The following is a 13,776-nucleotide window of genomic DNA, read 5'->3' as shown; positions in this document are numbered from 1 at the left end:
AATTAGTTAAATATAAAAAGTCGAACTCTGTAACTGTAACACATTTAGTATAATATTTTCCCCTGCTTTTGAAAAAAAAAAAAAAAGTGCAATTGATGCTCCTCTAAGTTTAGTTTTCTTTTGTTCAGTTCCTCCAAAGGTGTCCTCAGTCGATGTTTCAGGACGCTCTCTGAAGAGTGCAAATCTAACGTGGGAGAATCCAAGAGCCGACTGGAAATACATCCTTGAAACTAACGGCACTGATGTGTCAATTGAAGAGAATATGTCATTAAATTCTGTGTCGTACTCGGTGTCGAACCTGCAGCCTGGAACTCTGTATTCATTCAGCGTCATCACACAGTTCTCTGACCTCAACAGCGCTGCTTATAATGGTTTCATTATAACTAGTATGTATAAACGTTTATACTTTGATAAACTCCCCAAAAGGTTTTATTATAAAAAGTTAATCGAAAAGCCAAACTGCCTTTTTTTATTTAAGCTAATGTTATTATTAAAAGATGTGCTAAATGTAATACGTAAAGAATTTTGTCTGGTATAAATTTCATCTTTATTTCAGAAATAGACTGTGAGCGCGTAATGTGGCACGTTACGAACACATCGATCCAGGGAACAGTTGAAGGCCTGTTCTCAGATGCATCTGCCACTAATAAATCTAAAAATCACACCAGTCCTGCAGGCAGAAACGTGCTGTTCACTGACCTCTATCCTGGTGCAACTTATGAGATTATTCTCAAGTATAAAATGAATTCCAAACATCTTCAACAGTGTGTAAAAAATCCCAAAGTGACCATTTGTAAGTACTATTCTTGCTTGTAATGTATTGATTGTTTTTTTCACAGACATTATATCACTTTAAAAAACGTTTTTTTCATTTTGTACATTATGAAGTAAACAGTTTGTGCATTAAGCTGTACTGTCAGGAGATAAACTGTGAATTAATGCCATTATTGCCGTTTCTTGTGTCACAATGTGTCATTACCTCAATAAGTTGAATTAAAAAATAACTAGATCCAAAATAAGCAACATATTGATTGATTCCTTAAAGTAAAACTGAAACAAATTGCAGTGATTTTGACTACATTGCCCAGAATCAAGATCTGTCAAAAATCTCATAATCGAAAACAAAGGAAGTGTCAAATTTTCTTTCATGAAAAATGATTTTTGTACACAGCATTGACTTTAACATTAAACGTTCCTACAAATAGTCAAATGAACATCAGGAGATTCATTCGTTTTTGTAATCAATGAGATTATAGCTATTAAAAGATATTAACCCCACAAAATAACTGAATTAATTGTTCTGAAGTCTCTTCAAACAGAAGCACTGATGTTTAAATTAATTTTTGATTTTGTTGTTTTGTTCATGATCACATGTGATTCAATCTGTTTTGTTTGTTTAAATCACACAGCCCCTCCTTGGTTAAGTGGTCACTGTAGAAACTGGGCTTCAGGTTATTCTGCTCTTATAACCTGGAATAAGCCAGATGGTGTGTGGACGAATGTCAGAGTTAACATGACCGACCAGTCTCACCTGTTGGATGGAACACTGAACCAGGTCGTCATAAATGGACTTCAACCTGCCAAAACATACAAAGTGTCTTTAGTTTCGCTGTCTGGTGACCGAAGTTCTGATCCGTCTGTTTTCTTTTGTGATACTGACAACAAAGGTGAATGAAAAGTGAAAGACACGTCTGGTTTTGCGCTTCAACACTTCTTGCCCTGAATGATTTTATCACTACTTCTGTCCCTGCAGGAGTCATTGCAGGGTTCGTGATGGGGATTCTGATTTTTGTTCTCCTTGTTTGTGTGGCTGTTTTCATTTTCTTCAAAAGACCAGATATTATCAGGTGGGCTTCGCCTCAGTGACAAAACTACGAACTTTGATCTTAGAAATTTAACCTGCTAGCCGTTTAAACAGTGATGCTGTGATTTATGTCCATAAGCAGAAAGAAATCGTCCGTTGCTGGATCCAAAAAAGCTGGAAAAAAGCGGAAGTGAGTAATCTTGTCAGTCAAATCACACTCTGGGTTTAATGCATTGATTAATGCTCTTATATATTTTTTTTAGTCTGTAAATTGTTAAAACATTGTATTTTTGCTGCTTTCTTCCAGGGCTATTCCTGTAGCTAAGTTTCAAGACCACTTCCATCAGCTGAGTTCGGATGAAAACAGAGGCTTCAGTCAGGAATATGAGGTGCAATTAAAATATATTTTTTCTTCCATGTCTTTTTCTCTAAGGAACTTTACTTTTTTTTTGTGGTTTAAACCTTGAATTTCTATTCTTGTTTAATTTCATGCTGCATTGTTATTGGACTTGCACGTAGGATCTGTCTCCTGTCGGCACAGATCAGACACGCAAGGCAGCGACTCTTCCAGAAAACAAAGTGAAGAATCGATTCACCAACATCCTGCCCTGTGAGTCTGTCCTCATGCTGTTAGTGTGTGTTCTCCTGAGCTGTGCTGATTGTGTGTGGTTTAGAATCATTTAATCTCTATCAACGTACAGTGCAGTAAAAGCAACTTGCAGCTTCATTTGGTTTTATTTTAGATGACTGGAGTCGAGTGAAACTGAACACATCAAGTCCCAACGACATCTTGGACTACATAAATGCCAGTTACATGCCAGTAAGTATTTATTTGTAACCAGAGTGAATAATTTTCACAATTTCTGTGGGGATGAGAATGAGGGAGGACTTTATTAGTAAAGCTCAGTTGTGTGAGTATTTAATACACTAACTTGATGGTTTTACAGTTTATAGTCTTGTTTAAACTAAAGCCGGCAGCCTAAGAATGACGACAGATCAAATCCATTCCAATAACTCCTCGGTCAAAGGCTTCAACAATATTTCCTTTAAAAACACTATATTGTACCAGAGTCGAGCACACATGACAACAAGGCAGGCGTTTTACTGCTCTTCTGCATCAGTGTCTGACTAACTTTAAATCATTCATTAATCTGTTGGAGGGAGCTGTCATTTTATTTTTAAAATACTCTATTCAATTCAGTTTATTTATATAGCACCAAGTCACAACAGAAGTTATCTCAGGACACTGAACAGAAACATTCACATACATTATAAATTCCACTTAGTAAAGTTATCTATTTAATGAAGGAAGGAAGCCAGCAGATTGTGTTGAGTCTTCATTCCATTGCAGTCTTCCATCCTGAGCAAGCACAAAGGCAACAGTGGAAAGGAAAAACTCTCTCCCAACAGGAAACCTCCAGCAGAACCAGGCTCAGAACAAGCGGCCATCTGCTTCGACCGGCTGAGTTTGAGAGGACAGGAAGGAGGAACAGATACACAATGGCAGGTCCAGAATGGAGGCGAGCAGGTCCCTCATTAGGAGGAAAGACAATAACAAGAAAAAAACAAACAAACAAAAAACCTTTAAAATAGACATAATTACAAATACAATATATTCATTTGATGAAATGAGTCAGTTTGTCCTCCAGTACTCTAAGCCTATAACAGCATAACTAAGGGATAGGCCAGGAAACTCAAACCAGTCCTAACTAAAGGATTTATCAAAAAGGAAAGACTTGAGCTTAGTCTTAAAACTGGACAATGTGTCAGCCTCATGGACAGAAACTGGAAGTTGGTTCCACAAGAGAGGAGCCTGGTAACTGAACGATCTGCCTCCCATTCTGCTTTTGGAAACTCTAGGAAACACAAGTAAACCTACAGTCTGGTGGTCAAGTGGTCTGTTAGGAAAATATGGAACAATAAGATTTGTAATATAAGATGGAGCTAGGTTGTTGAGGGCTTTGTAGGTTAGAAGTAAGATTTTGAATTAATTTCTGAATTTGACAGGGAGCTGATGAAGAGAAGCTAAAACTGGAGAGAGATGATCTCTCCTGCCAACTCTGTTGATTCAAAAAAACTGTTTTACTGAACAATCTGTACTTTCTATTTGTACAGTTTACACTGGTCTCAAAACCAAAACGAGTTTATGAGAATGAAAGCTTAACAAGCCCAAAATAAAATCAGTACTAACTTTTCCATTGTGAAGAACGTCTAATGTTGATGCTGCAAAGACTTTGAACTGTAAAAAACCAAGTTAGCTGTGACGGTTTTAAAAAGAACTTCCTCGTTATTTGTCTAAATGGTCATGTTCCCCATCTCCTCTGCTGTCTACTCATGGTTCCCGTCATCTCTTTGCAGTCCTGTGTAGAAAAGATTCCACTTTGTGTCAAAAGAATAATTATGAAATCTCTTTTTTAAATTAGATCCAAATAATATGTTGTTACTTTGTTTATTATGTATAGTAGATTCAACCGGTGACCTGATCACACCTGCAGGTGTGCCTTGGACTTTATCCTGACAATGATGATGCTTATGCACTTTTATTTATTTACACACTGCAAGAACTGTACCACCCTCAAAAAACTATTAATATTAAAGAAATATTGTTTACTCAAGTGCCTAAATATAAAAGAACAACACTGATAATCCTGAAATGTTCACTGTTAAGTGTAATAGTTTAATTTAAACGATTAAAGTACTTGTATGTTCACACTGATTTCAAAACCAGCAATCAATGCTGATCTAAGAGTTTTTATTTCAGTCTCAAGCTGTGAAGTTATTTATAAATCATCTATGTGAACTTCTTCTTAGGGCTACAACAGGAACAGAGAGTATATTGCCTCTCAGGGACCTCTGCCCTCAACAGTCAAAGATTTCTGGACAATGATTTGGGAGCAAAGAGTTAACGCTGTTGTCATGGTAACCAACTGCACTGAAGCAGGACGAGTAAGTTTTCACAAAAATATCAAAGTTATTGTATTTATTATGTTTTAAGTGAAGTATCAATCTGAAATGCAGCAACACATTGTCAGTCGTCTGACTTATCTTGTAATGTATTGTCAGATAGTTTATCTTACGGTGGCCCTGAGGTGTAAATGAACAACATTTGAAAAAACAGAATTACATTTGAAAAAACTGAATTACATTTGACAAAAACTGAATTACATTAGAAAAAACGGAATCATTCAAAAATTATATAATTTTCATTTTTTTCTAATGTGATTCCATCCATCTATCCATTATCTTTACCCGCTTTTTCCATTTTGGGTCACGGGGGTCGCCGGTGCCCATGTCCAGCAATCACTGTGCGAGGGGCGGGGGACACCCTGGACAGGTCTCCAGTCCATCACAGGGACACATAGAGACAAACAAGACAAACAACCATTCTCACTCACACCTAGGGACAATTTAGAGTTACCAATCAGACTAACATGCATGTTTTTGGTCTGTGGGAGGAAACCGGAGTACCCGGAGAAAACCCACGCATGCACGGAGAGAACATGCAAACTCCACCCAGAAAGGCACTCGGACTGGGATTTGAACCAGGGACCTGCTTGCTGAGAGGCAGCGGCTCTTCCAGTTGAGCCACCGTGCTGCCCATGGCCACTTCCTCTTTGGCTTAATGTAATTCTGTTTTTTCAAATGTTGTTCATTTATACCTTAGAGCTACCATATCATCTGAGCCAGAAACACACAATAGCTTTCTTTGATAAGAAAAAAAATGCAGGAAAATAATAACTGTAATGTGTTTGTTGATATTTTGTTTTCTCTTAGATCAAGTGTGAATGTTACTGGCCTGAAGAGCTGAAGAGGTCGAGTCTTTATGGAGAACTGTTGGTCACTTTGAAATCTGAACAAAAGGAGTCCAACTGGACACTGAGGCAGTTTGGAGTGAAAAATGTATATAATGCCTAAATATTCAAAAAGAAATAGTTTGAACACATATTCATGAACTGTGCAGTAGGGTTTACGGAATGATATTAAATGTTTATAGTTGCTTATTATGCTCCTCTAAATGAATATTAGTTACTTGGTATAATTTTTGATCTGCTGCATCAGGAGTCCGGACGTTTAGTAACTGATTTCCTGCATGAAACCCTGTTTTTGTGCAGAGAAACAACTCCGAGGAACGCACAGTGAAACATTTTCACTTCACTGCCTGGCCTGACCATGGAGTCCCTCAGGGCACTGAAGTCCTGATCAAGTTCAGAGGTCTCGTGAGACGGCACATAGAGAGTGAAGGCTCTAACGCTCCAACGGTGGTTCACTGCAGGTACAGAGAAAAGCCCCACTCTCATCATGGGTGGAGTATTTGCAAAGAAGCAGTGGGTTTTCTATGAAAATATGAGCTAAACAAACAAAAAAAAAGCCACATTTGGATATTTATTGGATCAAGTGTAGAAAACACTCAACAGACTGAACAGTGTCATTTTTTAAATCACATGGAGAAACTGAAAAACTATGTCCACCTCATGATTCAGCAGCTTGTACAAGCACGTCTTGCAGCAATAGCTCTCCGTTATCGTTTCCTGCGTGACTTCGTCAGTCTCTAACATGGTTGTGGAGGAATTTTGGCCCACTCTTCTTTTTAACATTGCTTCAGCACATTGAGGTTTGCAGACATATGTTGGACCCTTCAGGTCCCACTACAGCATATCCATCAGATTTAGGTGTGAACTTTGACCGGACCATTGCAACACTTTACTTTTTCCCCACTCTGTTGTAGTTTTGCTTCTGTGTTTGGGATTATAGTTCTGATTTGGTCCTGGCTTCAGCTGTCAGACAGGTGGCTTCACATTTGACTTCACAATTATTTGGTCTACAGAGGAGTTCATGGTTGAATGAAGGACTTCTAGGTGCAGGTCTTGTGACTGAAAAACAAGACCAGACTATCCCTTACCCAACAGTTGGTATGAGGTGCTAGGGTGGCATAGTGGTGAAGTGGTTAGAGCTTTCTTCTCACAGCAAAAGGCTTGCCTCCCAGCATTTCAGTGTGGTTTGCTTATTCTCCCTGTGCACTTACAGACCAAAAACATGCATTCTAAGTTAATTAGTAACTAAATTAAGGTTTGAATGGGAACATGTTTGTCTCTTTGTGGCCCTGCTGGGACCGACTCGTGTTCTTTGTTCGTACTTTGTAAACCCAAGTCGTGCAGCCACATTCTTTTTGGAGAAAATGGATTTTCTCCTGCGACTCTTCCAAAAGGTCACACTTGTTTAGGTATTTTCTTGAGCTTGAGCTAACTGAGGCCTGTAGCGTCGGAGATGTACATTCTGACCTTGAAGTGAATTTGCTCGTCATACACGTCTGGGAAGATTGGCAACTGTCTTAAAAGATTTTCACCTGTGAATAATTTCTATTTTTTTAGAGGTGGTTATTGGTGATGATCAATTAATCAAATCCATTTGATCAGCAGCACCTGGCTGCTACTTTCTTTCTTAAATTCTATAAAAGCAACAAAGTTGGACGTAGTATTTTCTACACTGCTCTGTTAGTTTGGCTTCATTTTTATTTCAGAAGTAATGATACATTAGGATCTGTTATACTGTATATTTCTTCACGGGACGTTCAACTTGAATACATGTAAAACCTGGTAATGAACTTTTCTTTACATTCTGACACATAAATTCATATAATTATAAAAGGGTGGACTTTATTTTTCCATAATTGTAGTCCTACTCTTTTAATAGGGTAACAGTGAAATTCAGAAGCAGCTGAGAGAAATGAAACGGAAAAATCTGGAACCAAAGTGTTCCAGCATAAACAGAGACAACACCATCCTTTAATTGATTTTGCCTGATAAAATATGAAAATCTGTAATGATTTTTGTTATTTATTACAGTTTTTATGAATTGTTTACACACAAATTCTGGTACTTGAGACAAAATGACCACAACATGTAACTCATGCACCAACTCCCTGAACCAATTCTGTTAAACTACAAGCACAATTCCTGCTTTACACTCAAAATGCAATTCTAAGACACTTTTTTCAAAACACTACACACAGTTTTGCTGCATTTGGCACAATTTTCACGAATAACATCTTTTGTTTTCTCAAGGAACACACTGTTGTTCAAAATTCTAAAATCAATTGCCCTACTGTGCACACTGACTCATCACATGGGCAAACACAGTTCACACAGTTTTACATTTAGTAATCAGAGCTTTAGCACAAAAGCGCAACAGTTGAGGTCTTCTGCTCTGGAGCAATGGATGCCAACGTTGGAAACAGAGGCAGAGCCAGAGGATTGGGAGTAAAAGGAGGAGGACAAGGAATGCTCAGGACCGTAATTTCTGAGGACATCCAAGCCACTTTGGTTGACCAAGTGCTCAACCATGGTCTAACAATGAGGGAGGCTGGGCAAAGAGTGCAGCCAAATTTTAGCAGGTACACTGTAGAATCCATCATCCAGATTTTCCAAAATCTACTCTCACTGGAAAACTGCAGTACTGCATATCAATACAGTGCTCAATGAGTACAGTAGTACAGTATTGCCTGTGGACTGTTCTGTAGGATGGTAAAAAATGAACTATGTTTCAAGTATTTGTGAAAGGACACCCTACACAACACACTCATTCCACCAGATCAGATCATGGCCCAGAGCAGCTCAGGTACATTGTCTTTTGGGACAAAGTAAGTTTCCACCGAGTTGCTCTGGTTCGTAACTGGTTCACTGCCCACCCATGATTTTCATGTTTAGCTCCCTCCATATTCTCCATTCATCAGTCCTATAGAGGATTTTTTTTCTGCCTGGAGATGGAAAGTGTATAACCTAATTTCACAAACTCGTATACCCCTTCTCCAAGCTGTGGAAAACACATGTGGACATACAGTATAGCAGCTGATGCTTTTCATGGCTGGATTCGCCATGCTAGGTGATATTTCCCCCGGTGCTTGGCCAGGGAAAACATTGCTTGTGATGTGGAGTTCAAAACAGAAGACAGGATGCAGCATAGATTTTATATTTTATTTTTTACTGTAACTGTATATGGTAAATTCTTCTGTTGTTTTATATGTATACCACTGTATGTGCAACTTTGTGTTGGTTGGGACGTACACTACATTGGATTGTTTTTGTGGGAAACATAAAATATGTATGTTACCGTTTGTGTGTTCTGAGTGTAAAAATAATATTCTAAAATATTTTTTAACACTGATGTATGTACTATCTGTACTAAGTGTAACACTGAACAAAAAAGGGCCTGTCATTATGATTGGATAGAAGTGTTTTACACTGAGTACATCAGTGTTCAGCTGGTTCTTATAAATGTCTGTTCATATACTGGTTTGTGTCATCTGAGAACAAAATACCATTTTGAGAAGAGATAACATTATTTTGAATGTAAAGTTTCATTTTGAAGGATAATTGTGGGGTTTTGCTCATTGTGTGTGTGTTCTTGACGATAGTGTGTAGAGTTCTGAGAGTATGAGGCATGCTTTCAGAAAATGTGTGGAAACCATTGAGAAAAACTGTAACCTTTATTTAACCAGGCAAATCCCATTGAGATCACAGATCTCTTGCAAGGGAGACCTGGGCCTGAAACAGCCTAACATGCATGTTTTTGGTCTGTGGGAGGAAACCGGAGTACCTGGAGAAAACCCACGCATGCACGAGAAGAACATGCAAACTCCACACAGAAAGACCCCAGATCCAACCGGGGCTTGAACCCAGGACCTTCTTGCTGTGAGGCAACAGTACTAACCACTGAGCCACCACCATGCTACCATAAAATTAAATTTAAATAAATTTGTGTACCCTGTAATTCTGCCTGGTGGAACGTACATATAGGGATAGAAATAAATATCCAAACGTGTTAATTTTACCAAGCAACGATGACCTTAATGGTGCATTTTCACTCTTTCCCAGTGCTGGAGTGGGGAGGACAGGCACCATCATCGCCCTGGATGTGCTGCTGCAGCAGCTGGAGAGAGACAAATCTGTCAACATCAACGCTTTTGTCCACCGGATGAGAGAGCATCGATCCCACATGGTGCAGACTGAGGTAAAACTGTAATAAATTGTTTTAGGATGATCTTTAACATTGTAACAAATCGTTTATTACCACATTCACACAAGTTTAAACTTTGAGTCAGTTTCCTGGAACATTTAACAATGCTGTTTATTTATGGATTCATTGTTCTGAAATCTTACAAATCATTTATCATGCTGAGGTATTTGAAATCTTCAGCTGTACTAAAGTGCAACTAAACTACAACGTTTGCAGCATTGAGGACGTACGTCTTCTGAAAACCCAAGTTCTGGTCGTATTACAAGCCTTTGTGTGCAAATGTTTACATTCTGGCCTAAAAGAGCAAACATCAAGACTTGGTCAACGACATTCCGAAACCCAAGTCATTTCTGTTTTTTTAAGAACAAGGAAGTGTCAGCTTGTGTCTGAAACGGCACATTAATATAATGTATATTTGTTGAAGTTGTGAATGATGAGGAACTCTTTTTTTTTTTTCCTTCCTTTTTCTAAATGTCTTCTCAGTCCCAGTATGTTTTCCTCCACCAATGCATCATGGACAGCCTGCAGCAGAACGAGAAGCAGGAAGAAAACCTTTACGAGAACACAGATTTGATATATGTCAACGCCACTCCCCTCAGAGAGTTCCACAACCAAATGAATCACACATGAACGAGTCTCAAGCCTGCACTGTCATTTTGCACTTAATGACCAATCCCCATGTCAAAAATGTAGTTATATACAGAATTTCAGATCTATTTACATATTTCATTTTCTCTGTAAATGAATGTTCTTTTTGACGTTTTAAATTGTTTTGTGTTTTATTCTAAATGGACAAGTGAGTTCCATTTTTACTACAATTCTAAGAAAACACTGATAACCAGAGGTTTAAAATTTTATTAGCATTGTAAAATATTGAAGTTAAATAAAATTGTACATGCATTTTATTGTTTTGTATATAAAAAAGTTTCCAAATAAAACAAACAAGAGAATCAGTATTTTTTGCAGAAGCAGCTGGGCGTCCATTTCACCTCTTAACTTTGTAGCAGTTAACCCAGGACTTAGTGGATTGGTGGTTTGTGACAGTTTTATAATCCTGAGGCTGCAGGTTGAGTCATGACGGGCATATGTCGTAAAACAATTACCAAATCTTTCATGCGTTTGATCACCGTGGCGACAACCTCTTTACACGTCCTCCTTTGAAACATTTCAGTCCAGTGGGTCCAGTCTTTTGGAAAGACCAAAGTTCTTTTCAATGAGCTCCTGTCTGGCTTTTAGTGCCTCGGTGGCAACCTCCACTGAGGAGCACTGCTTGCCTGAATATGGAGGCTCAGTTTGACCAGCTGCAGGTGGAAAAGGAATGGAAAACTTTTGGGCAATGTTGTGCAGCACACTGCACGTCTTAATAATGTTGGACTTTTTGTTCAAAGACCCGTCGTCCGCAAACCCAAGTTGCAAGAGACACTTGAAACGCCTCTTCATGGAGCTGAGCGTCGTCTGCACGACGTCATGGATCTTTGCGTGGGCTTCGTTAAAGCGGATCTCGCTGTCGTTTGCAGGCTGTGGCACGGGAGTCAAGACATGTTTGCTTAGGCGGTAACCTTTCCCACCTTTATAGGACACAAGAGAGAAGGCCGTCATTAATTCAGCACTACAGAAGTATTGAAAAAACATTTCTGACAATGTTTTTTTTTTTTTTGCAACGATAATCAATCCAGAGTTATTATGACACAAAATAACTTAAATGTGTACTGCTGGAGATGAAGCACTAAAGCAAATCATGAACGGAAAAATGTGCAGATTTGCAAGTTCATGACATTGAAGCATACGACTCCATTAAAAAGCATCTTTGAAATAAAACATGCAAAATATACATCAAAACATGCCGTGTCATTGGAAGTAGTGTGCTATGACTAGGCCTGTCACTATAACAAATTTTCCTGGGCGATTAATTGTCTCAGAAATTATTGTGATAAACGACAATACGGTTTGAAATTTGACAATAATCATTTAGTAATTATTGTCAAATTTAAGAAGAAATGTTGGTTAATTTATTTTGCGTGCATTATCTTTTTTTGACCGCTGTTTGGCGGTATAAGACTGTTTGAACCGAAGGATGGATAGTGAGGGAGCGAGCAGCGTGTCTCGTTAAGAAAAATGGGAGAGAGGCCCCTTGACATGACATGGGCTGTCTTCTCTTTGGTTCTCAAAATGGCGGACGCTCTGTGTGGTTTCAGCTCTTTAGCATAAGATTTTTCACACAAGAGCTTTTAATAAAAAAATCAATAAACAAGTTCTCAGCTTCTTTTTTGCAGAGAAAAACAACTTTTTACACGAAGGCACGAGTTTCAACTGTGAATTTTGGAGCTTCGACAAGACGGAGGTTTTTTCCCCGAGGTCGGCCTTTTAGCTTAGCTTGTAGCTTAGCTTCTCAGCTTAGCTGCTTTTAACGATCCAAAAACACAATTTTGGATGGTTGAAACAGATTTTAAAGAAAAGAGAAAGGGCGGTGAAGAGAACTGGAGTTGAGCTTTTTGTCATCCAGTGTCTTCAAAGAGAGAGACATGAAGAAATGATAAAGCCGATAAATGAAAATGAGGTCGATAATTTTCATTTATCGTGCGATTAAAACCAACAAAGTCCATGCTCAATAATCCAGGTATACAATCCAACAATTTTCAGTCAGGTCATCTGGACAGTTTCTTTTATTTTTTCTGAAACGTTTCACCTTCCATCCAGAACGTGTTTCCTTTACTGATGAAGCCTTCTGGATGGAAGGTGAAACGTTTCAGCACCAAAAACAAAAAGGAAAAAAAGAAACTTTCCAGATGACCCGACTGAAAATTGTTGTATCTTGCGATTGATTTATTGTGACAGGCCTATTTGGGTCTTTAACTGTTTTTTTTTTTTTTCCTTCTTCTTTAAAGAATCTCCCTGTTTTGTTGTTTGTTTGTTTGACAACATGGCGGGGCTTGTTCCCACCATGATTCTGTCATTGTAGAAAGCACCTGGTCTGTCCCTGCTTGTGTTCATGATTCTCTGCATCTCACCAATGAACCGGAACGCTCCGTGCACGTCATCCTCCACCTGCCTCCCCTTGAACGACGAGTCCCACATGTCCTGCTCGTGCGTGCTGCCCACGCAGCACTTCTCCACGCTCAGTATGTTGCCCTCAGAGTCACAGATCAGCTGGCTCACCACCGATGTGTACCCGAGCACGTTGATGAAGGACTTGAACGTGCTCTTGTCGTAAGGAGAGGCTCTGATCTTGAAGTGCGCGGGCGCCAGCACGCCCAGCACGCCGGGGATCCCGCACAGCTCCTCCGTCTTGGAGGCGGTGCTGGCTCGTGCTTCCGCGGTGAGGGGGAACGAGATGAAGACGTCGGACATCCCCGCGATGACTCCGGACATGGTGCTCACCACAGTGGTGAGGCTGACCCGATGGTTCGTCCCTAGTTTCAGCGCCACGGAGGGAGTGAAGAGCCCCTGCGCGTAAAAGTTCAGCGCTAGCATGACCATCGCGTCCACGGACGGCGCGGGTCTCTTAAAATCCGACGTCTTCATGCGGTTCCGGACAGCGTCTGAGATGAATGTGATGCAGGGTCTGGAGAGGTGAAATACCTTGAACAGCTCCTCATCGGTGAAACTATCGAAACAACTCGGAGTAGCTGACCCGGGATTAATTGTCTCTGGCTCGCCGAACAGGAGCTCCTCCTGGACAGCGAGCCACACCGGCACCGCAAAGGCCATCTGTCCACAACTACAACCTAAATACTGTGCGCGGCTGCTAACAGGGACAACAATACGTGATGCATGGAGAAAGATGGTAAAACACAGCTCAGGCCCTCAGACAAACAATAACTCTTCTTCTACAGGGACATTGACAAGACGCTGCAAAACTTGAGCGTTGCTGCCCCCTGGTGGTCATTCCTTTTATAGCTGGTTTGACTCGAGCACTAGTCAAAGTCGTTTGTTTTCACCACCCAGTAAACAATAATATA

At 39.7% G+C, this 13,776-nt stretch overlaps 2 protein-coding genes across 2 annotated transcripts in view; one reads left to right on the top strand and one right to left on the bottom strand.

Annotated features, from left to right (window-relative positions):
- Window positions 1-10,489, top strand: part of LOC119423462 (receptor-type tyrosine-protein phosphatase H-like) — an 18,988-nt gene extending 8,499 nt beyond the window's left edge. Inside the window, 13 exon segments of the mRNA XM_037690857.1 lie at window positions 114-386; window positions 557-793; window positions 1,410-1,667; window positions 1,754-1,847; window positions 1,944-1,994; window positions 2,112-2,193; window positions 2,324-2,414; window positions 2,548-2,624; window positions 4,616-4,750; window positions 5,579-5,704; window positions 5,917-6,077; window positions 9,676-9,811; window positions 10,301-10,489. Coding sequence (XP_037546785.1) covers window positions 114-386; window positions 557-793; window positions 1,410-1,667; window positions 1,754-1,847; window positions 1,944-1,994; window positions 2,112-2,193; window positions 2,324-2,414; window positions 2,548-2,624; window positions 4,616-4,750; window positions 5,579-5,704; window positions 5,917-6,077; window positions 9,676-9,811; window positions 10,301-10,447 — 1,868 coding nt within the window. The 3' untranslated portion in view covers window positions 10,448-10,489.
- Window positions 10,490-10,845: 356 nt separating this feature from the next.
- Window positions 10,846-13,628, bottom strand: si:dkey-197c15.6 (putative nuclease HARBI1). Its single transcript, XM_037691395.1, has 2 exons — window positions 12,826-13,628; window positions 10,846-11,385 (listed from the first exon to the last, which is right to left on the bottom strand). The coding sequence occupies exons 1-2, from the start codon at window positions 13,523-13,525 to the stop codon at window positions 10,985-10,987; spliced, it is 1,101 nt and encodes a 366-aa protein (XP_037547323.1). The 5' UTR covers window positions 13,526-13,628; the 3' UTR covers window positions 10,846-10,984.
- Between the last annotated feature and the right edge of the window lie 148 nt (window positions 13,629-13,776).

This window comes from Nematolebias whitei, chromosome 17 (genome assembly GCF_014905685.2).
Source record: "Nematolebias whitei isolate Nwh7 chromosome 17, NemWhi1, whole genome shotgun sequence".
Taxonomy (NCBI): domain Eukaryota; kingdom Metazoa; phylum Chordata; class Actinopteri; order Cyprinodontiformes; family Rivulidae; genus Nematolebias; species Nematolebias whitei.
This window is presented reverse-complemented; position numbering and strand designations above follow the sequence as displayed.